The sequence below is a fragment of the Pleuronectes platessa genome, chromosome 14, assembly GCF_947347685.1.
Source record: "Pleuronectes platessa chromosome 14, fPlePla1.1, whole genome shotgun sequence".
Taxonomy (NCBI): Eukaryota; Metazoa; Chordata; class Actinopteri; order Pleuronectiformes; family Pleuronectidae; genus Pleuronectes; species Pleuronectes platessa.
Window position 1 is genome coordinate 59,557 of NC_070639.1, and position 22,819 is coordinate 82,375.

Genomic DNA, 22,819 nt, shown 5'->3' on the forward strand with positions numbered 1-22,819 from the left:
GACCACGGTGACGTTCCTCTCCAGGAGCTGCCGCGCGAGTTCGTAGGAGGTGAAGTAATTGTCGCACGTGACGTTGCGCCCGCTCAGTCCCTCCGTGAGGTCGAGCACGACCCGCAGCCCCAGGTTCCTCTCCGGACGCCCGCCGCTCGGCTTTCCGGTGTAGACTTGCATCTTCCAAGCGTAGCTTGATCTGGCGTCGCACGCCACCCACGACTTGATCCCGTATTTCGCCGGTTTGCTGGGCATGTACTGTCGGAAAGGACAGCGGCCTGGCGCGAGTGAGCGCGTGTGTGTGAGCGCGTGTGTGTGAGTGCGTGTGTGTGAGTGCGTGTGTGCGTGTGTGTGTGTGTGGGGGGGGGGGGGGGGGGCAAACATGAATATCGACAATATCTTCGGCGGCGCTTACTCGAGCCTGTTGTTCCTCGGTGATGCGAACGACAACAAGACGAAGAAGAAGAAGAAGAAGAAGAAGAAGAAGAAGAAGAAGAAGAAGAAGAAGAAGAAGAAGAAGAAGAAGAAGAAGAAAAAGACTCATGCTCAGTGGTAATATCAATAAAGGAAGAAGGAAATTCATTTGTATTCTTTTTTATAGCTGCACAGGACCGACGCGAAGACGTAGGGCCTGTAGCACGTCGGCCGGGGTCCCGGTGACCCGAGGGCACGCGCCGCGAGCATCCCCGGCTGCCAGCGGCGCGTACTCGAGCCTGTTGTTGCTCGGTGATGCGAACGACAAGAAGAAGAGGAAGAAGAAGAAGAAGAAGAAGAAGAAGAAGAAGAAGAAGAAGAAGAAGAAGAAGAAGAAAATGAGGTGGCACACGTTTTTTCTAAAAATTATTTGTATTGCTGCACGCCACGCACAAAGACGGGAGACTGTCACACACACACAAACACATGCTGGGTCAACACAAGGGTTAAGAAGACCTTCGTAAGGCTCAGCAAGCAGTCTGTGACCAACATCCTCTCTGACAAATAGTATACGGCTAAGAGCATCAGCTACAATGTTCTGCCGACCCGGGACGTACTTAATATCAAATTCATAACTAGCCAGCTTTGCTACCCAGCGTTGCTCACAACAGTCTAGTTTCGGCTTAGTCAGGATGTGAGTCAGCGGGTTGTTGTCTGTCCAAACTGTGAATTTGTGGCCTTTTAGCCAGTGACTGAATTTGTCACAAACTGACCATTTCAAAGCGAGAAACTCTAACCGGTGGGCTGGATAGTTCTTTTGGGACTGAGACAATGACTTACTGGCAAAAGCAATAGGTCTGGCACGCGTATCGCCTTCCTGGATTTGGGACAACACAGCTCCCAAGCCATCCAGTGATGCATCAGTTGACAGCATGAAGGGTCGGGTGAAGTCAGGGTGGGCCAAGGCAACACTTCCAACTAGCAAGTCCTTCAGGTCTTCAAAAGCTCGGTCCTGCTCTCTAGTCCAGTCAGTTTCATGTAGCTTCCTACTTGACAATTTGATCTTGAGCTGTTTGCCTTTCCTTTTTCCACCTTTCAGCAGATCAAAAAGCGGCTTGGCGATGGCGGAGAACCTGGGCACAAAGTGTTGGTAGTAATTCACCATCCCTAAAAAGGACCTAATTCTCTTCTGAGAAGGTGTCTTGCCATCAGGCTCCATCAAGTCTTTGCTCGTCATGCTTGTGATGCTGTCAACCTTAGATGGGTCTGTTGAAACGCCATTCTCGTCTATAATGTGACCAAGAAATTTTACGGATCTCCTGAGGAAGAAGCATTTCTTAGGGGACAACTTTAGGTTATGACCACGCAACCTACTAAACACCAGCTCCAGCCGTTGCAAGGCAGTCTTCTCGTCGGGTGCAAACACCAGCAGATCATCCAAGTAGCACAGCAGACTCAGATAATTTTGGTCACCAAAGATGCTGGTCATCATGCGCATGAAGCTCTCTGGGCTGTTACAGAGACCTCGTGGCAAACGGTTGAATTCGAACAGGCCCATGGGTGTGGTGAAGGCAGAATACTTCCTATCATCCTTGTGAAGGGGCATGTTGTAAAAGCCGGAGGTCAGATCCATTGTACTGAACAGGCAGTTGCCTCCAAGCGCTGCCAAACAGTCCCCTTGATGAGGAAGAGGGTGGGCGTCCTTCAGGGTTCTCCTATTCAACCACCGAAAATGTCTGTACAGATGCGGAGATCTCCGTTCTTCTTCCACACAAGCACCAGAGGCGATGCATATTCACTGGATGACTTTCTAATGATTTCTTTCTCCTCCATCTCGTTCAACACTTGGCGAAGTTTCTGGTATTGACCAGGGGGCACTCTTATGTATGGGAGTCTAAATGGTCTGTTGTCGGACAGGTATATACGGTGAACAAAACCTTTCGCCTCACCACAGTCTAGGTGGTGTTTTGAAAATATGTCCTCACACTGCAAGACAAGATCGGTAATTTTTCTCTTGCAATCCGCTGACACCTCACATGACTCAATGTCAACATTACTGAGTCTAACTGACATGAGCCGGTCTTTGACAGAATCTGCTTCAGGAGCAAGTGGCACAGTTGACTGAGTGTAACTGGGGAGGGCAACCTCAGGGCTATCAGCAACATCCATATCCTCAAGTGCTACACAGGAGAAGATGTCAGCCAGTTTTGCGTTGCGCCTCATCACTATAGACTTGCTTGTTGTGTTGACTAGCTTGAGTGGGACCCATCTGTCTCCCCAGAGTGTAGTTACAAGGCTCGCAACCATAATGCCTCTCGGAATTGATCGTGATGACGTAGGCTCTGACATGACAGCACTGCCAGGTGAAACAACAGTGTTTTTCTGCAATTTTCCCCAGATGAGATATTCCCGACCAGGCTCGAGACATGTGGCTGAGTTACACCTCACCGTTCCAACTTTGTCAGGAACTGCATCCCCTTTCCAAGGGTTCACACCAGAGAGCATAGACAGGAAATTTACCGTTTCTGAGTCAACGGTTGAGCAGGGACCAGACACTGTGTCCCAATATAATTCACGCTGCTTAGACTGATGCATGACGTGTTTTATGACATTAGTTCCTATGATCAACTCATCATGCTGTCCTGGAACAACTAGTGTGGGAACCAACATCCTACAGCCATACACTTCCATCTCCACATCAAAAGCACATTTGGGTTTAACACGAAGCCCGCCGCAACCAACAAGGACTACATTCACGTCAACACACGTCTGATCTGTAATTGACCCAGCATTTCTCAGTTTCATCTCAGCCTTTTCATTAATACTGCAGGCCATAGAACCACTGTCCAACATACCACCTATCACTAATCCATTCACCACTGCAGGTGTGTTGAAAAGACTGTCACTATTGCCAATTCTGTGAATATTTTGATAAACAACTGTAGAGTTATTACCTGAGTCTTTCGCAGATATGTAAACAGTCTCAGCATCAGACATATCTTCAGTTTGGAAGTTTTTGGTGAAACCTGTACTGCCTCCCTCCAAATACAGGCCAGTTAGTTTCCCTCAGCGTGAGGAGGGGAGGAGCTTTTGACAGGACAATTTGGTCGGGTGTGGCCAGGGGCGTAGCAGCCAAAACACAGTCTCTCGGCCATGCAGTGCGAAGTGGTGGTGTGGCTAGAGTCGTTACACACTCTGCAAAACGCCTCTCTGGAACGTCTGTCGCGAGGGTTATATTGAAACTTACTTCCTCGAGTCGGGCGGTTAATACTGCGCTGCTGCATTCTCTCCATCATCTCCTGAAACATGTCCGCTACGCGAGTGAGGAGCCTATCTTCTGACTGTTGTAGATTTTGTGCCACAGCTGGCACAGGGGCATAATTCTGAGCCGGACGGGATTCACCTTGAATTGTTTCCGACGCTGAAGAGGGGCAAAGGGTGTGATGCTGCTCGGACACTGCTGATGTGGATTGCTCAGGAGCTACAGAGGCAGTGTGGCTTTTTAGCTGACTAGCACTGGTGGTTCTGCTACTAGCTCTCAACTCCCTCTCATAGTCATCAATCCTCAGCTGAACATCACGCGAGTTCCACTCGTGGACTGGTTTACACTTTAGGATGCTCGTGAGCTCTGGGTCTGGACAATGCTTGACAAACATCAGGGCCACTTCATCAGCCATGTCCTCCGTCTGCTTCCCTTGCCTGCGCAGGCCCTCATTGGCTTGATCTGCTGCTTTATTCAGTCTTATCCAGTAATCGACTGGGTTCTCTTTGTGCTTTGGTAGAGTGGCGTAAAAGTCTGCCAGAGGAAGACATGACGAAGCATCACTAAAATACTGGAGAAGAATGTCATACACCAGTTCTGGTTTCTGTCGTACGTCAAGAGCTGGGTTACTGCGTAGGGCGATTTTCACAACATCCCTGGCCTTGCCCATTAAGTGACTTATAATTTCCTCTGCCTGGTCTTGTATAGGAACATCTTGCTTTCTGAGGTAAGTCTTAGTCATGTCAATCCAGTCCTGGACTGAGTTTTTGTCAGTGCTGTCACCTCTGAAAGTCTGTGGTTCTCTGTCAGGCTTAACACGTACAGTCACTTGTGGAACATCATGTCTGGTAGTGTCACTAGGTCTGTTCTCAGTCATAGGAGCAGTATGATTACCACTATTTAAGCTTACAACACCAGCCGACATCAGCTTTGCTACAATAGACTCACCAATCTGAGCTCCTAACTGTCCTACCATGTCTGTGAGATGGTGAATGGCATCAACATCACTGCCAGGAGTGGAAGTATGTGGACCCCCCCCTGTAGGCACATTAGTGGGAGTATAACTTGGGATCTGACCTAACCCAGTATCTGCATAGCCATCCGGCATTGCTGTTGAGCGTCCCACATCCCTACTGTTATTAATAGCACTTATCCATGCACCTCTACCTTTTGGCAGAATAGGACTAGAAAAATCATCCATTGTTAATTAAAACAACTCTTGACCATGAAATGTACTTGCGTTGTGTATAAAAAAATAAAAAAATAATCATATATATATATGTATATAAAAAAAAATGTAAAAAAAAAGGTTAATAAGAAGTACACAGATATTTAGAAATGAAAACAGTTGTCAACACACTGGAGGGGAAGAGAAAAAAATAATAATATATGTATAAATCGCTATGCCCCAATCAAGGGTCTTCTACAGGTCTGACCGCACTATAATCTTGAGACGTGGATCAGGATGGCAGCACAGCATCCACGGCGACGAGCATCAAGCTGGTCTGATGATCCGAAAGGTCACGGCACCAGTGTAACGGATGTAGAAATGTGACTCAGGACTTGGTTTTTGGGTATTTATTCACCTACAAAAACTGCAGACACCTGCAGACAACAACATAGGTTTGCTGTTAAAACCTCCTTTTTCTCCAACGAACGACACCGCGGGACGAACTCTCCTCAGTGATGAAAAACTAAACTGCTCAGTAACACATTATTGGTGAAACAGTTATTAGATCCAAAAAGAAACTCACATACCTGCAGACAACAACATAGGTTTGCTGTTAAAACCTCCTTTTTCTCCATACAAAAGTCTACAAAACAGAACAAATTGACATCAAAGGCTGCCGAAATCCGCGGAGCGAAAACAAAATGGCGGCCGCATTATGTAAATAACATCTCCGTGGATTTCAAACCACAACATTGTCAAAACATATAAACATTCAAAACAACAGCACACTGTACTCATACACGCAACATACAATCCACAACGGTCATTCCTTCAAGGAAAACTACAAAACAGCACAGAGCTTCTACACAGGTGACTCACCCTCAGTGATGAAAAACTAAACTGAGGGAGGGAAGGGCTAACAGGAAGTAACAAACTTTTGGGGAGCACAAAAGGTAGTGCACAACGACATCACCTCCACAAGTAAATTCACAAATACAAATTATAAATAAAATAAATACAGTGCATTCTTAACTCTGTTACACAAGGACTCCAGCGTTAGCATTAGCCAAACGGATAAAAGATAAAATTTATTTCACTTTGCCCGGAGTAGGGGGGTGGGGGGGGGGGGGGGGGAGAGAGGAGCGGACACCCAGCGGCCCCTGCGTGTTCTCCGGTACCGGCTCCGTGTATCTATGAGCCCGGCGAACAACGAACGACACCGCGGGACGAACTCACCTCAAGAGTCGGAAGAAAAGTGAAAGAGTTTGTAGTTTGAATCCTGCACGATGTTTTATTTAGATTCCTGCTTAGCGGCCCCGCCCCATTACGACCAGGTGTCCCATAGTCGTGGCGCCGGCCGGCCGCCGGGGGGCGCTGTTTCCCCTCCAAAGTTTAAAATGTATTCAAAAACATGGTGCAAGTGTGAGGAGCCATGTTCAATATAATACTGATATTTATGCGTTTTTAATTCAACTCACAGTGTATGTGTCATTCAACAGATGCTTATTTAAACCACCTGATTAAACATATAGATACATATACGAGGAATCTTATTCTATGTGCAGCTTTGTGTCGATTAACTGATTCGACAAATGTCATCTTGGTTTTAAGTTATTCCTCATTTCTGGAACAAATGCGTCTAAAGAATAATCTGATCTTGGATTTGTGGGCTGCTATGATTGTATTTATGTTTGTTTATATTTTATTTCATTTATAGATATTGAAACTTAAAAAAAATGGAGACTAATAATACAATTGAATCTAATAAAAAAATTAATCATCTAATTAATAAAAAATATAGGTATATATTTTAAAAGAAAATAAAAATCTAAAAATGTGAAATTTTATAAAAATATATTAATTGAACTATTAAAACCTAGGTTTAAAATAATTAAACAAATCTAATAATACAATTGAATCTAATAAAAAAATTAACCATCTAATTAATAAAAAATATAGGTATATATTTTAATAGAAAATAAAAATCTAAAAATGTGAAATTTTATAAAAATATATTAATTGAACTATTAAAACCTAGGTTTAAAATAATTAAAACAAATCTAATGAAATATAGCCGTATCATAATTACAAAACATGTATGAATATGAATTTTTTTTAATAATATTTCTATACATCTTTACATGTATATATACAGTGCCTTGCATAAGTATTCACCCCCCTTGGACTTTTTCCCATTATGTACTGTTACTAACTGGAATTCAATAGACTTAAATAAACTTTTTCCCATTTGATCAACAAAACATGCATAGTACTTTGGAGGTGCAAAATAAATTTTATTGTGACACAAACAATAATGAGAACAAAAAAGTTGACATCTGTTGGGTGCATAAGTATTCACCCCCCTGTGTCAATACTTGGTAGAACCCCCTTTCGCTGCAATTACAGCTGCAATTAGAGCTGCAAGTCTTTTGGGGTATGTCTCTACCAGCTTTGCACATCTAGAGATGGAAAGGTTTGTCCATTCTTCTTGGCAAAAAAGATGAAGCTCAGTCAGATTGGATGGAGACCATCTGTGAACCGCAATCTTCAAGTCTTGCTATAGATTCTCTATTGGATTGAGGTCTGGGCTTTGACTGGGCCATTTTAAGACATTAACATTCTTTAATCCAAACCATTCCTTTGTAGCTCTGGCTGTATGTTTAGGGTCATTGTCCTGCTGGAAGATGAACCTCCGCCCCAGTCTCAAGTCTTTTGCAGACTGCATCAGATTTTCTTCAAGGATTTCCCTGTATTTGGCTCCATCCATCTTTCCCTCTATTCTGACCAGTTTCCCTGTACCTGCTGAAGAGAAGCATCCCCACAGCATGATGCTACCACCACCATGTTTCACTGTTGGGATGGTGTGCTCAGGGTGATGGGCAGTGTTGGGTTTTCGCCACACATAGCGTTTTGCATTGAGGCCAAAAAGTTCAATTTTGGTCTCATCTGACCAGAGCACCTTCTTCCATATGTTTGCTGTGTCTCCCACATGGCTTCTGGCAAACTCCAAACGGGATTTGTGATGGATCCCTTTCAACAATGGCTTTCTTCTTGCCACTCTTCCATAAAGGCCAGATTTGTGGAGTAGACAACTAATAGTTGTCCTGTGGACAGATTCTCCCACCTCAGCTGTGGATCTCTGCAACTCCTCCAGAGTAACCATGGGCCTCCTGGTTGCTTCTCTGATTCATTTTCTCCTTGTCCAACTCTTCAGTTTGGGTGGACGGCCTCCTCTTGGTAGGTTTGCGGTTGTGCCATATTCTTTCCATTTTCTTATGATGGATTTTATGGTGCTCAGAGAGATGTTCAAAGCACTGGATATTTTTTTATAATCTAACCCTGCTTCATATTTCTCCACAACTTTATCCCTGACCTGTTTGGTGAGCTCCTTGGTCTTCATGATGCTGTTTGTTCAGTAATGATCTCCAACAAACTCTGAGTCCGTCACAGAACAGGTGTATTTATACTGAGATTAAATTGCAGACAGGTGGACCCTATTTACTAATTATGTGACTTGCAAATGTGACTTGTGAATGCAATTGGTCGTTAAAATGTAGAAAAGTCCAAAGGGGGTGAATACTTATGCAAGGCACTGTAGATATCTTGGAGAGAGAAGCATCCTTCAGGTTCATTGTAATTGAATATGAAGATAATGAAAACCTTTGAACCCTGAAACTATCTACCTCTGATACATTTATATAGGATGCCTGTCTGCTAAGACTCATGTGAGCTGGAGTTCTTCACCAAAACTATACAAGCTAATTTACCTTGGTGAAGTCTGAGAGGCCTCATCTGTTACAATAGAAGAATCATTAACTGATTTCCTCAGACACACAGAAACCAACCAGCTCCCTGATTAGATGATGAATCAATTCGTAGACAATGATCAGTGAATAAAGGTCTTTGTTAAAAGGAAAGAATCCGTTGTTTCTTCAATCTGATTATTTGCTGGTTTCTCAGTTTTCTTGGATTTTGTTTTTTGACAGCTTGTTGACAAGTTTAAATTATTTAACTAACTAACTATAACTAACTGAAACTGGCTGGTTACTAATACAACTGTGCCTGAGGTTCCGTGAGTGCTTAACTTCTTGTCACAGAGAAACAATTGAAGCAATTTGATAAAATAAAATCAACACAAACATTAACTGAAACAATATTAGTCTTAAAACTAGTTTAAAAACATATCACCATTAAATGGTTAATGGAAGATCCTACATAGATGATATTCTTCTTCACTGGTGCAAACTGGAAAGAAACCTTCAATGAATTAAATTATGTAGTGATGCCATGGAGGGAAAACCTTTGGCTTTTGGGATCCTTGTGTTAGTTTCCCACTTTGCTCAGTTGGTAATCCAGCCATGGGTAGACCAACATATTGAACTTAATAAACTGTGAATATAGACTTACAACTCCAGTAAAAACCGATAAAAGAAAACCTTCATGGGAAATAAAGTGGAACAAACATCTGGTTACCTCTGTCTAATGATGACACAACAAAACAACTTCTTGTGATCAGCAGTGGTAGACAACCGTTTTGTATCTGCCAACATAAGTCACTTGTTTCAAGAGTAAAAAAAACAAACCCCTTAAGAACACACACACACTGAACAGAGAACTCACATCCTGAAACATGAGCCTTTAACCTTCACTGAGAAAAAGCAACAGTGATAATATAAAACATTTGTACAATATTTTCATATTTCAGCCTTTTACCACTTTTGTCGTATTTAACTGTAAAGTGAATATTTCAGGGTTTTGTGTCTAATCTTCAGTTCTTGAAAATACCTGTGAAACAATTATATACAGTCATATTTAACAGTGCAAGATTATTGCTTGGACATTACCTAAATAATTGCCAATAAATTGAATCATCAGTTAACCAATACGTCTCCGGTATCCATCTTCACAGTGGGTGTGTTTTGGGCGACCTGGTGGTCACGTGACCACATTATGACGGACAACACTCAAACATGTCATGGCTTCATAAACACACAATCTAGATACACACATACAAAAGATGGTACAAATAAGAAATATATGAGGCGACAAGCTGCTGAGACACTTTCAACGACACGGTGCTGTTTGATTGTTTGGGCTGCGATGACTAAACAGACCAAACGAGTGGAACCTGTGTCGTTGATCCTGAGGAGCCGGCAGCTCATCGCTCAGCTGCTCCTCCTGGTCTGATCACACAGGTCATCTGACGATGCTATGGCAACTTCCAACACAACACAACTGTCTCAGTTCATCACACACAGACACACACACACACACTGAGTCGTATGCCCTTTAAGCACCAAAACATGGAAAGAACTAATCATGAGAACGAGCATTTTTAACTACCTTTTATTATTAATAAATTAAAAAGTGCGGAACGTTGCAAAAGTTTGGAATCCAAACTCGTCAATTGTCTTCCGACTCCGCCTCCTGCAGCCATGTGAAGAAGGCTGTGACGGTCTTCAGGGCCACGCCCTTATCCAGCTGATTGGCCGGGTCTTTTGCGTCCTCGTCGTACATACACTCGAAGAATATCTTGAGGAGGTCTGGAGAACAAATACATGTCAGTCATCGTTTCAGCTGTGACGAAATTGAAATAAATCTCATTTTTCCGTGAGGTGAGACCAATTCCTAATGTTATCAATTCAAGTAATGGGATTTGTATCTAGATAAGAAACCAAAAATTGATGTATTAGAAATAACTGAAGACGGCATTGTGTTTAGCAAAAGTTATTTGGAGTGATGTTTCTCAAATGAACGAATCAAGTTAATGTCAGTGGAGAAAAAATTTGAGATTCAAAGTTTTAATCCAAACTTTTCAAATGTCCTTAAAAAATAGACGGAAATATGAAAATCTCCAATTCCATATAACAAGGCGAAGTTCTTCTGCTGATGAGAATCATGTGACAAGAACTAAAGCTCCAGAAAAGCTACTAAATGGACCTTGTAGTGAGATTGAACTGTTCCACTGGTTGGATCACAACTGAGAACTTGTTACACAGTTTATTCTTAAGAAACAAAGAAAAGGGATGATCTGTGAGTTTCATTTGGAGTGAACTCTGATGCAGAACTTACTTGGAGGATGATCGAGGGCGACGATCAGCGACTGAAGTTCCTGAAGAGCATGCAGCTGTCGCTCACTCTCTGAGTTCCGGTACTGGAGCAATACAGGTAATCTCTTTTGAATGAGGGCCGTGTGCACTCGACAGTTGGTGTTATCTGCACAGTGAAGAAGGAGGCAGATTAAATTCATACGCTCGGCAGAGAATAAATATTGTAATCAGCGGTGCGATTTGAGCAGAGGAGTCTTTGCTCCGGCTGGTGGAGAGCTTACTTTTCACTGCTGCCTTACACACAGCCGTCATCAACGCCCTCAGGTAGGGAAACAAGCTCAGGTGAGATTCAGTCAGGTTCTCCTGAGAAACAGAGAGATCAGAGGAGGAGGAGGAGTAAAAACACAGCGTCTGTCAAATTCACAAGAATCAGCTCAGAAGTGATGACACTGAAGAGCAGTAAACACAGAGTTCAAAGTATGTAGATGTGTAACTAACGTATTTCTGGTCTAGAACTGGAGCTTATGTTTTCATTTGTTTAGTCAGTTTGTCAGCAGGATTCATCAAAAGCTACTGAAATGATTCCCATGAATATTTGTGGACCCAGGGAGGAAACCTAACATTTTGGAGCACAGGTGGATCCAGGAATTGTATTGATGAGATCTTACCAACAGTCGTGGACCAACATTAGCTTCAAGGTCCGAAATATAATTATATTCAGTTACTTTACAACAAGGTGTAACTTAGCCCCACTCTGTCTCCCCTTCAGGATTTTTACTACTAACTCGCAGAGACTGGTTGATTTCACTTTTCGTACCTTCAGACACTTGGCTTCGAAGTCTTGGTCCTGTTGAGGAGTGGTGTCAGAAGGCAAAGTTTCAGAGGCGGCCTCTCTGTAAACAGGACTAGAGACACTGCTGCCCTCTGGCTCAGGTTTGTGCTCTGAGACATTCGGTCTCCTAGGCACAGCTCCCTCTGGCTCGCTGTCTCTTGGCGGCTCCTCCGGGGTTGGCTCCTTTGAGCTGCTTCCCCTGGTGTACAGATCAGGCTGAGACGGTGCAGAGCTGAGCGGCTTTGCGCTGCGCTTTCTGTTCTTCCTGCGCTTCCTGCCTGTACGGCTACGAGTGATGGGGGACCAATAAACGAAGAGTCAGGAAGGATGTCAGTGTAAATGAGAAACTCTGAATATCAAGCTTTTCAACCAATTTGGAAAATACTACAAATTATTATCAGTGACCTAAATAGAAGCGAAATAAACAAAAGATTTTTTAAGTCAATGGAAACTAGTTAATCAGAGTTATAAATATCCTGCTAGCAGGAGAGATAAATATCAGAATCACAGACACTCTCCTCATGCTTCAGAGAAACCTAACACCAACAGGATCTTTCAAATCAGACAGCGTTGTCATCTCATACCTTCCCAGAGTTGTCCTGGCTTCGACGTCTGGGTTCTGTTGAGGAGTGGTGTCAGAAGGCAAAGTTTCAGAGGAGGCCTCTCTGTAAGCAGGACTAGAGGCTTGGGGCTGGAGTGCAGCAGGGGGCATGAGAGAAGGCTCAACGGCGGCTGTCTCCAGCTCAGTCTCTGACTCTGCAAGGCTGTTCAAAGCCGTGGGGGCTGCTCCAGACAAGGCAGCCAGAGTTCCAGGGGCGTCTAAGAGAGGCTTGTCTGTGTTCAGAGTCTGAGGTGGCACCAAAGAGGGTTTCAGCTCCTCGACTGAGGACAAGTGAGAAGAAGCTGGTTCCTTGGCTGAGGGACGCTCACTTGAGTTGGCCGCTTCAGGTGGGTTGGCCTGCCGGTTTGGCGCATCCTCTGGAAGAAGGAAAAGTACAGATGAATACATGTCTTCAGAATTCAATCAGCAAAAGGTAATATTTACACATAACAGTTCTTCACATATAAGTAATGTGAAATGGGCCAAACAGTTACAGATCTTAATTAAATTGAATGTGCTGATTTGGTCACATGAGAAACACATGGAACTGAAATTTGTCATATCACAGATCTTAATTAATGGAGATATGGGCTTTCCAAGATGATTATTTAGGGGTAATCGGACTTTGACTGGTCATATCTCCTTTAACATGAGAAATAAACAACCACAGTCACAACAGTGTGATTAATGGCAGAGAGTGAATGTGTCAGTATTATCGTCCTGTCTGTCCGGTGTTGGACAGTGACGTGCGTCTCACCAGGCTCTCGGACACTGCTGCCCTCTGGCTCAGGTTTGTGCTCTGAGACATTCGGTCTCCTAGGCACGGCTCCCTCTGGCTCGCTGTCTCTTGGCGGCTCCTCCGGGGTTGGACTCTCCAGCAGCTCCTTTGAGCTGCTTCCCCTGGTGTACAGATCAGGCTGAGACGGTGCAGAGCTCAGCGGCTTTGCGCTGCGCTTTCTGTTCTTCCTGCGCTTCCTGCCTGTACGGCTACGAGTGGTGGGGGACGAATAAACAAAGAGTCAGGAAGGATGTCAATGTAAATGAGAAACTCTGAATATCAAGCTTTTCAACCAATTTGTAAAATACTACAAATTATTATCAGTGACTTAAACAGAAGCGAAATAAAACCCTAATAACAAAACAGATTTTTTAGGTCAATGGAAACTAGTTAATCAGAGTTATAAATATCCTGCTAGCAGGAGAGATAAATATCAGAATCACAGACACTCTCCTCATGTTTCAGAGAAACCTAACACCAACAGGATCTTTCAAATCAGACAGCGTTGTCATCTCATACCTTCCCAGAGTTGTCCTGGCTTCGATGTCTGGGTTCTGTTGAGGAGTGGTGTCAGCAGGTAAAGTTTCAGAGGAGGCCTCTCTGTAAGCAGGACTAGAGGCTTGGGCCTGTAGTGAAGCGGGGGGCATGAGAGAAGGCTCAACAGCGGCTGTCTCCAGCTCAGTCTCTGACTCTGCAAGGCTGTTCAAAGCCTGCATGTTTGGCGCATCATCTGGAAGAAGGAAAAGTACAGATGAATACATGTCTTCAGAATTCAATCAGCAAAAGGTAATATTTACACTTAACAGTTCTTCACATATAAGTAATGTGAAATTGGCCAAACAGTTACAGATCTTAATTAAATTGAATGTGCTGATTTGGTCACATGAGAAACACATGGAACTGAAATTTGTCATATCACAGATCTTAATTAATGGAGATATGGGCTTTCCAAGATAATTATTTAGGGGTAATCTGACTTTGACTGGTCATATCTCCTTTAACATGAGAAATAAACAACCACAGTCACAACAGTGTGATTAATGGCAGAGAGTGAATGTGTCAGTATTATCGTCCTGTCTGTCCGGTGTTGGACAGTGAAGTGCGTCTCACCAGGCTCTCGGACACTGCTGCCCTCTGGCTCAGGTTTGTGCTCTGAGACACTCGGACTCTGTGGCTGAAGAAACTGGAGTTTCTGTTCGAGTGGAGACAACATTGATATGGTGAGGAAGTATAGAAGAGAAGGACGGCGTGGAAACAATACAAAAAACATTAGAAAGTTCTTATTTGTCTCAATTAGTTAAAAAGTCTTCAAACAGCTGATAGATGGTAACAGAGGGTTTCCCTCCATTGATATTTCTTGAGTCTTGATGAGTGTTGACCTTCATCACTGACCTGTTGTGAGATGAAAGCCTGGACATCCTCTTTCTCCGGCAGAAGGTCAGTCCAGTTGAGGCCTGATTCTTCCCACAGAGAAGCCACAGTACGATGGCCCTGTGGACACGAGACGGGACAACGTCACAAACCTATGCTCTGAAATGTCTTTTCTATTACGTCTAATTTACAGCAGGGAGAAATATTTCATTCATAAACTTACTTAATGAATTAGAAAATATTTGCTTCAAATCAAAAGATCAAATCAGCCTAGTTGATTTCAGTGAGATTTTTCATTTAACTGGTTTATAATAATTATAGAAGAATCACAATAATAACACTGAATGAATAATACAAACAAAAAAATGCTACAGTGAACTCCAGTGCAGTGTAAAAATATTTCAATAAAGATTGTATACAAGTCAATAATCTATGTGTATTTAAATTATATCTACAGCTGAGTCACTGGTTATAATCCACCTGCTTCATAATGAGAACAGGTAACAGGAAAAAAGAGTGAAGAACAGACTGAAGTGTTTCTTACCATTTGTTTGCATAGTATGAGCAGTATTTCAGAGATCAAGATCCCAGCTCTTCCCACAGGAAGCAAATGTTTGCTTAATTCACTGTGAACAAACAGAACATGACAGGAATTTAAATAAATCTTAAAAGTCTGAGCAGATCTTTACTTCATACACAGCTTAGTTTAGAGCAGAGTTCATCACAGTCAACACGTTTGTGGTCTCGTACCTAAAGAGCTCTCTCATAGAGAAGCCCCCCTCCTTCAGCACAGGGCTGAGCAGCTCAGCCAGGTACAGCCAGATGTGGGGAACGTCGATGGCCATGTCGTCCGCTTGCTCCAGCGTGTCTGCAAACCTGGGAAAAGAAACAAGGACGTTGTGGTTAGGAAAAAGAGCCGCTCCGAAAAACATAGTCAATATAAATTCAGTAAGTTAAGAAGCAGAAAATGTTTACATGTTCCCCAAATAAATAAATGAACGACAACATGGTCTTTTAGAAAACCAAAAACCACTGAAAATTGACGGTCATTCTCGCTTATTCTGGTATCGACAGGTTTTGAAAAATAATTAGCAGGAAGATAAATGGCTGGACAACATCAAATAAATCTTTTTATTTCACCCCAGCCAATGTAGAAGCAAAGGCTGTGTACATTTGCAAATACTGTGCAAAGACCTCTGTTAAGAATGACACAAAGATGCAGAAGCAAATAGTCAAGTGCCCAAAGTTTCCTCAGGGCTCAAATCAGCCTATGACAAAACAAAATGTTTATATTTATGTCTGTATATGACAAGGTAAATACAGTTAGTATAAATTAGCCACACAATGTCCAGTTTATTCCTGTATATTCCCGTATATTCCCGTTTATTCCTATGGAAAGTTTCCAACTTTTAATATTCCCGGAATTTTGCAACCCTAAGTAGAACTGAGCGGGGGAACTGACCCTTTGTAGAACTGGGGTTTGGGCAGGATTCCCTTCTGCGCCAGCTGGAAGAAGAGCTGGCCCAAGTGGTCCCGTGTGATCTGACTGCGCTCCAGAGTCGACTCCACCCCCACGCGTATGAAGATGTGCGACTGAGAGCCCAGATCAAGCTCCACCACACACTGGACAGCCTCCTGCAACAAAACAAAGACGCATGTTCAAGACTTATACTTTAATTCTTCCCTTTAAGAAGGTTTATTCTATGAAATCGAAAAGAAAAAAAATCAGTTATCAGTTGAGTGGATCTCAGCACCTTGAAATCTTTAAGGTGCAGGAACTCGTCGATGATGGACTTGCACTTCCTCTCGATCTCCTCCTCAGACCGAGCAGGTTTCTCTCTCGTCTGAACAGGCTCAGGTTTCACTGTCGATGCAAATAAACAACCAGAGTCACAACAGTGTGATTAATGGCACAGAGTGAATGTGTCAGTGTTATTGTCCTGTCACTCCGGTGTTGGGCAGCAACGTGTGTCTCACCAGGCTCTCGGACTCTGCTGCGCTCTGGCTCAGATTCGACCTCAGTGACTTTCGGTGCAGAGATCAGCGGCTTGTTGCTGCACTTTTTTTCTGTACGGCTACGACTGGTGGGGAACGGATAAACAAAGAGTCAGGAAGGATGTCAATGTAAATGAACATAAAGCTTTCTAACCAATTTGGAAACTACTACAAATTATTATCACTGCCCTAAACAGAGAGGAAACAAAACCCTAATAACAAAACTGATTTATTTTTTAAGTCAATGGAAACTAGTTAATCAGAGTTATAAATATCCTGATAGCAGGAAAGATAAATATCAGGATCACAGAGACACTCTCCTCATGTTTCAGAGAAACCTAACACCAACAGGATCTTTCAAATCAGACAGTGTTGTCATCTCATACCTTCCGTGAGGGCCCAGCTGGATCTTCTCGTCCATCTGCAGAAAGAGAAACAGACCATCAGGCACAAAAAAATGAGCCTTACAACTTTTCACGTTGTCTGTGATCAGTTTCTACTCAGAGGTCACTGCTGATTTCACAAAATATACTATATTCAGCTTCTCTTGTTTTGAAATTGTTTTACATTATTAAACTCATTATACAAATCATTATGTATATTGTTGAATTGATTTACTCTGAGTTGAGGGCGTGAAATCGTGGGCGTGAGGAAGAAGCAGGAACAAATCGACACAAATGCCCCTGTTATGAGTCTTTTATCAGTAATAAGTAGAAAATCTAAGAAACTTGTTTACCAATGTCTGTATGAATCATAAAATATTACATATTTCTGATTATACAAGAGAAACTTAACAAGTCCTGACTCTGCTTTAGGTTCCAGCTTTAATTCAAATTCAAATTTCAAATCTCTCAGATCAAACTATCATTAAATCAAAATTAGTTAAGTTATTTAAATGTTTAAAGTCTGTAGCCAATTCTCCAGATTTTACCCGGAGGTCACGCCTGACAACGGCTTAAGTTTCCATGGAACACGACCAGTTAACACATGGTAATTGTTTGTCATTGTTTTTGTGATTCCAATGTAGAGATATGAGCAAATCAACTATGAGGGACAGAAAGTAAATAGCAGCTTCATGTCTCCTGTAGCAGTGCATTTGTACAAACCTCACAGTAGAAGGTAAGAAAAAGGTAAAATGGTAAGATCTGTGTCGAAGCCTCGGAAAGCTCGTCTCACCTTGGAGATCTTTGGGATCTTGTTGGGGTCGATGGTCCTGCCATTCTTCCTCATGGGCACAGTTTTCCAGGTCTCCTCTCCCTGTACTTGCGGATCTCTCTGCTCCCTCTGCTCCCTCTGATCCCTCTGCTCCCTCTGCTCTCTCTGCTCTCTCTGATCCCTCTGATCCCTCTGCTGTCTCTGCTCTCTCTGCTCTCTCTGCTGTCTCTGCTCTCTCTGCTGTCTCTGCTCTCTCTGCTCCCTCTGCTCCCTTGGATCTGTGGAGACACACCCACACAAAAAAACAAGAAACAAACAGGGAAATACAGGTTTAAGATAAGTTCACAGGAAAAACAGTGGAGTCAAACAGCTGTGAAAGTGGCAGACAGAGTGACATTTCTGACTGTTTTAGTGGCATGCTGCGTTACAGGATGAAATATTATAGGTCAGCTAGCAGATGGGAGGGAGCTAGGGGGCTTTCTGTCTGCTGTTGGGCACAATAGCATCTCTGCAGGCTATAGGGACAGGAAGTCTACAGCCTGTCTTCCTGAGTTACTATAGCTGTGCCAATGTAATTCTAAACCTTAAAGAGGATTTAGACTGCAGGCCTGACCTGGCCGTCTCCTGGTGTCCTTGAAGTACAGTTGCTGCTGCACTTTTCTCTGCTCCTCTTCCTCTTCAAGCTTTGCCTCCTTGTGGATCTGATCAATTGTCTTTGGACCCTGGTTGGCTCTTCTTGACACCCATTTGTGCTGAAGAAAAACAAATGTACAGAACAACAATGACTTCAAACCTGAATCAGACAGATTCTGTAGTGTTAAACAGATGTCTTAGCTCAGCTTCAATCACAGAGGAATATTCTAATGACTGGGGACACACTGATGAATTCATTAAAGATCAATAGTTATCACGTATTCCTCAGGTTTCAACCATTTTTCCCTGTTCGTTGTTTCTATGGAATTTTCTTACATTTCTTCGCCATTATCTATGTATCTATCTATATCAGTCCTTCTAAAAAGCATCAGATCTCCTTAACAACAGCAGTGTAGATATTCATTAAACAGAATAGGACCAGAAAATATAGTATCATGTTCCTGGTCATCAGAGAGATCGATGAAATAAATCTCTCTGGTAAAATCCATCTTACGGTTAAGAATTTGATTCTTGGACTCTTTACAATTGTGCAAATGAAAGAAAAATCACAAAGACCCACTCACCAATCTTAGGTCTATGGTATCCTGCAACATGAACCTTGTGCGTGAAGACGTCTTCCCCTCTCTGATGATTTTTTCCATCTGCTTAAAATAGTGATCCATCCGAGGCTGGTGAGACACAGAGGGAGAGAGACGGTTAATTTGAGACACGAAAGTCATGTTCAGCATGTCTCCATTCAATCTACCAGACAGCAGGTTGCAGATACTATTATTTTCAGAGTTGACCAATTGTCCAGTTTATCACTTGGAACAGTCCTGACCGCCTGAGATGAAACCGGAACATTTCATCAACAGCCGTAAAAGCCGTAAAGCTTCCGTGCTGAGGAAACGACCACAACCTACTTGTAAGCAGCTGCTGTGGGATTGTAAATCAGAATCACCTTCTAAATCACTTATTTGACATTTCCAGAAGAAAACATCTTAGTGGGATGAAAGCAGAGACATGAACTGATCTTTGGCTGCCCTAATGTCAAAAACACTGCTGACAAAAAGTTCTCATCACATCTTCATCCCTGCAAACAATGCATTTCTCTTAATATTTAATTTGAAAGGGAAACCAGCCGCATATTATCCTGTAGATTATATTCAAAGTTTTCAATCTGTAGCCCCTCAGACCTTTCTAAGACCGTAATAAAAGAAATTTAAGATTTATGTAAAATGTACAACCACCAGCTCACCTTGGCCTCCACTAAATCAAAGTCCTTGCCGATGGTGGTGAGCAGCCTGCAGAGACACTCCAGGGAAGCTTCGTCGTGGTTCCCCAGCAGCTTCACCACGCAGTCATGCATGATGGCCTCTGTTAGCATCTTTAGCTTGAACAGTTCACCAATGAACTTTATGTTGCTGATGGATCGCCGCCGGGCAATGTCCTTGGCCTCCTGCAGCTCTACCTGAAGTCGGTCACGCTCCGTCTAATGGGACCAAGGAAACAAACCTCTTGAACAGAGTTGAAACAGAAACTAAATGTTGTTTTGGTAAAGATCCGGTGTCACACTTACCGATGCAGCAGAGTCCAGCTCCTTCTGCTTCCTCTCAAACACCACATCATCCACCTTGTCTTTCTCAAATTCTTTCTGGCAGCGGCTTAGCAGCAGCTTTTGAAAGTTCACTGTGTTGTTGGGAGCGTCAGTGATGGGCACTTTGAGCTGCACATGAAAAGTAAGTGGAATGAATTCAGTAGAGAACATAAGCATTAGAATAAAATAAGTAATGAACTAACCGGGAAAAAAGTTTTCAGCGGTTTAACATTTCTTTTTATATTTCGCAAATTAATATTTTCGTATCTGGATTATTTAGATTTTAATGACTGATATATTTTTAAGGTTATGTTATCAAATGATGGAAGACAGAAAATGTAATAGTTTCTCTAGAACTCTTGTTAATAGTGTCTATAATTAAGGATATGCACGTTTAATAAATTGTGTTTTAAAGGATTATTTGTGACTGATTTTCAAACTCCTTAATAAATAGTGTCGTCTGGTGTACACTCTAGAGGCATCAAAACAATAAAACCTCATCATCACATTGTACTGAATTGTGTTGCTTTTCACAGCATTATTCTGCATCAAGGCAGAGCTGAATATGAACCAATTGATCCATTTGCTGCATAAACATTTAGCAAATTGTTGACTATATATTGAGACACAGTGTGCACACCCCTCCAATAGATGGTTTAAAGATTACACTTAATTCCTCCATCGTGTTTTTGCATCTGATGAATGCGGCAGTTTACGAAAAAGCTATATTTAAGTACTTCTCCAAATCCAATTCAAACAATTACATTGCAAACACAAGACTCTCTCGTTCCAAAGTCGACACACTTCTCTGCTCAACTAAGCGACCAGCTTACCGTGGCGAGGCAGCGGCACATTTTCCCGTAGGCCACCGAGAAGCTGGGCTCGTCGATGGCCTTTTCAAACACCAGGTCGATGACTCCTTTGAGCCGCTCCTCAGTGTCGATGGTCAGGTCCCAGACCTGCTTCACCAGCTGGCTGAACTTCTCCGGCGTCAGCTTGTTCAAGATGCTGCGGACCTTCTTGAACAGGTCCTGAGGGAGTAGGTCATAACAGGTACTTAAACTCTGAGGTCATCGATCACAAACACCAATCTCTCACTCCACATGAAAAACTACTCCTGTTGTAAAGCTACTAGTAATACGGAAATTAAATACTCACAATGATTTCCTATATTTACAGATTTAAACAACATTTTTACTGGAATTTCCAATACTTTGAAAATCTTCAATCACGTAGACTAACATTTATTATCAGAAAATTCTGTATATGTAATTTCTATATATGCCCACTGCTTTGTGGATTTCAGATTGTGTATATTTGGTTGTACCTGTGTTTTGTTGGACTCTGGTTCCGCTGGGAGGCTTTCCCTCTTCATGCCTGGTTTCCAGGCATTCTCTGATTTCTTCAGCTGAACATCGTCGTGCAAAGACAGGCCCATGATGATCTTCCTGGGTGGTGGTCGCCGGGCCCCAAGGTTTTTAAGCTTAACACAGGAAAAAAGGGAAAAACAGTATTATTACCATGACAATATCTTTTAAAGAAAAAGACAGGGGGGAGCCAGAGAGAATGAAGACCAAGGTCGGAAGAATGGGTAGATACAAAAATAAAAGGGTCGAAAATAGATAGAAAAAGAGAGAAAGGCTAGGGTGATATGTGATCAATATTTAGCATGGCCCTTGAAGGAGATTCTAAATATTGAAATGGCCCTTGATAGAAAAAAAGGTTCCCCTACCCCTGAATGAGAGCAACCATCAACTGTAAACAGGTCAGTGTGTTTCTTTCACCTGTGCAGCCCGCAGGGAAGGGAAAGGCATGGGTGCCATGGGCTTCATGATTGGCTGATTAGTTGGGTAGACGGCTAGAGGAGTCTGTGAGACAGGCTGTTTGGAAGACGTGTTTGTCGGGATGGTGGGCCTAGCAGTCTGTATCTGAGTCCTCTGGAAAAACTGTAGGTAAGATGGGAGAGAAACACAGAAGACATTAAGAACGATCCCAGAGACAGCTGACTCATTTCTGCAGGCTGCCATGCTTTGATCTAAAGTACAAACAAGTTCAGTTTTTTAGACGACTATTCTTCTTATGTTTAAGTCAAAGTTCAGATGGACATCTATTAAATAACATTATATACAATTCCAAAAAGTTTTACGAATAACCAGGGAATAATTACCTGATGATGTGTCTGTCACGTCTCAGTAGCAATCTGTTGGGTTTCTGATATATCACCTAGCCCTTGATCTTTAGTGGACAAAGTCAAAAGCCAAAGTTTAGCAAATAGTACAGGGAGCTAGGCACAAAAACCATATCAATAATTATCGTAATATAATTCTCATCAATAATTGAATAACTACATTCACATTCGACATTCCCTTATATCTTTGTCTTCTGACACTGGGAAAAGATATGGTTATGATGATGATGGTGGAAGAAGAGAAGCAGGAGGGAACTTACAGTTGGGTAAATTACCAGATGATGCGTCTGTCGTGACTGTAGCAAACTGGTGGGTTGTGAGGAGATGTCCAGCAATGAGGGAGAGAAGGAATGATGTCAAATAAACGTCAAAGGAATAACAGAGCACATTATAGAACAGAGAGCATCACTCTGGAGAGAAAAAATATCTGCCTATAAACTTACAAAAAAAAAATGAATTGTGTCATTTATCATGATAATTCCTGATATATCACCTAGCCCTTGATCTTTAGTGGGCAAAGTCAAAAGCCAAAGTTGGCAAATAGTACAGGGAGCTAGATACAAAAATGATATCAATAATTAACGTAATATAATTCTCATCAATAACTGAATAACTAAAGACATTCCCTTATATCTTTGTCTTCTGACACTGGGAAAAGATACGGTTTTGATGATGATGGTGGAAGAAGAGAAGCAGGAGGGAACTTACAGTTGGGTAAATTACCAGATGATGCGTCTGTCGTGACTCTGTAACAAACTTGTGGTTTGTGAGTAGATGTCCA

The 22,819-nt window shown here is 42.5% G+C and overlaps 1 protein-coding gene across 1 annotated transcript; it reads right to left on the reverse strand.

The window, feature by feature from the left end:
- Window positions 1–10,168: 10,168 nt before the first annotated feature.
- On the reverse strand, window positions 10,169–22,213 carry LOC128456168 (eukaryotic translation initiation factor 4 gamma 3-like). Its single transcript, XM_053440248.1, has 23 exons — window positions 22,205–22,213; window positions 21,635–21,796; window positions 21,178–21,333; window positions 20,684–20,881; window positions 19,827–19,979; window positions 19,512–19,745; window positions 18,838–18,942; window positions 18,234–18,372; window positions 17,642–17,898; window positions 16,852–16,886; window positions 16,448–16,551; window positions 16,225–16,334; window positions 15,933–16,105; window positions 15,221–15,346; window positions 15,015–15,096; window positions 14,479–14,590; window positions 13,619–13,829; window positions 13,163–13,308; window positions 12,476–12,698; window positions 11,706–12,006; window positions 11,149–11,251; window positions 10,911–11,036; window positions 10,169–10,381 (listed from the first exon to the last, which is right to left on the reverse strand). The coding sequence occupies exons 1-23, from the start codon at window positions 22,211–22,213 to the stop codon at window positions 10,242–10,244; spliced, it is 3,405 nt and encodes a 1,134-aa protein (XP_053296223.1). The 3' UTR covers window positions 10,169–10,241.
- Window positions 22,214–22,819: the final 606 nt, after the last annotated feature.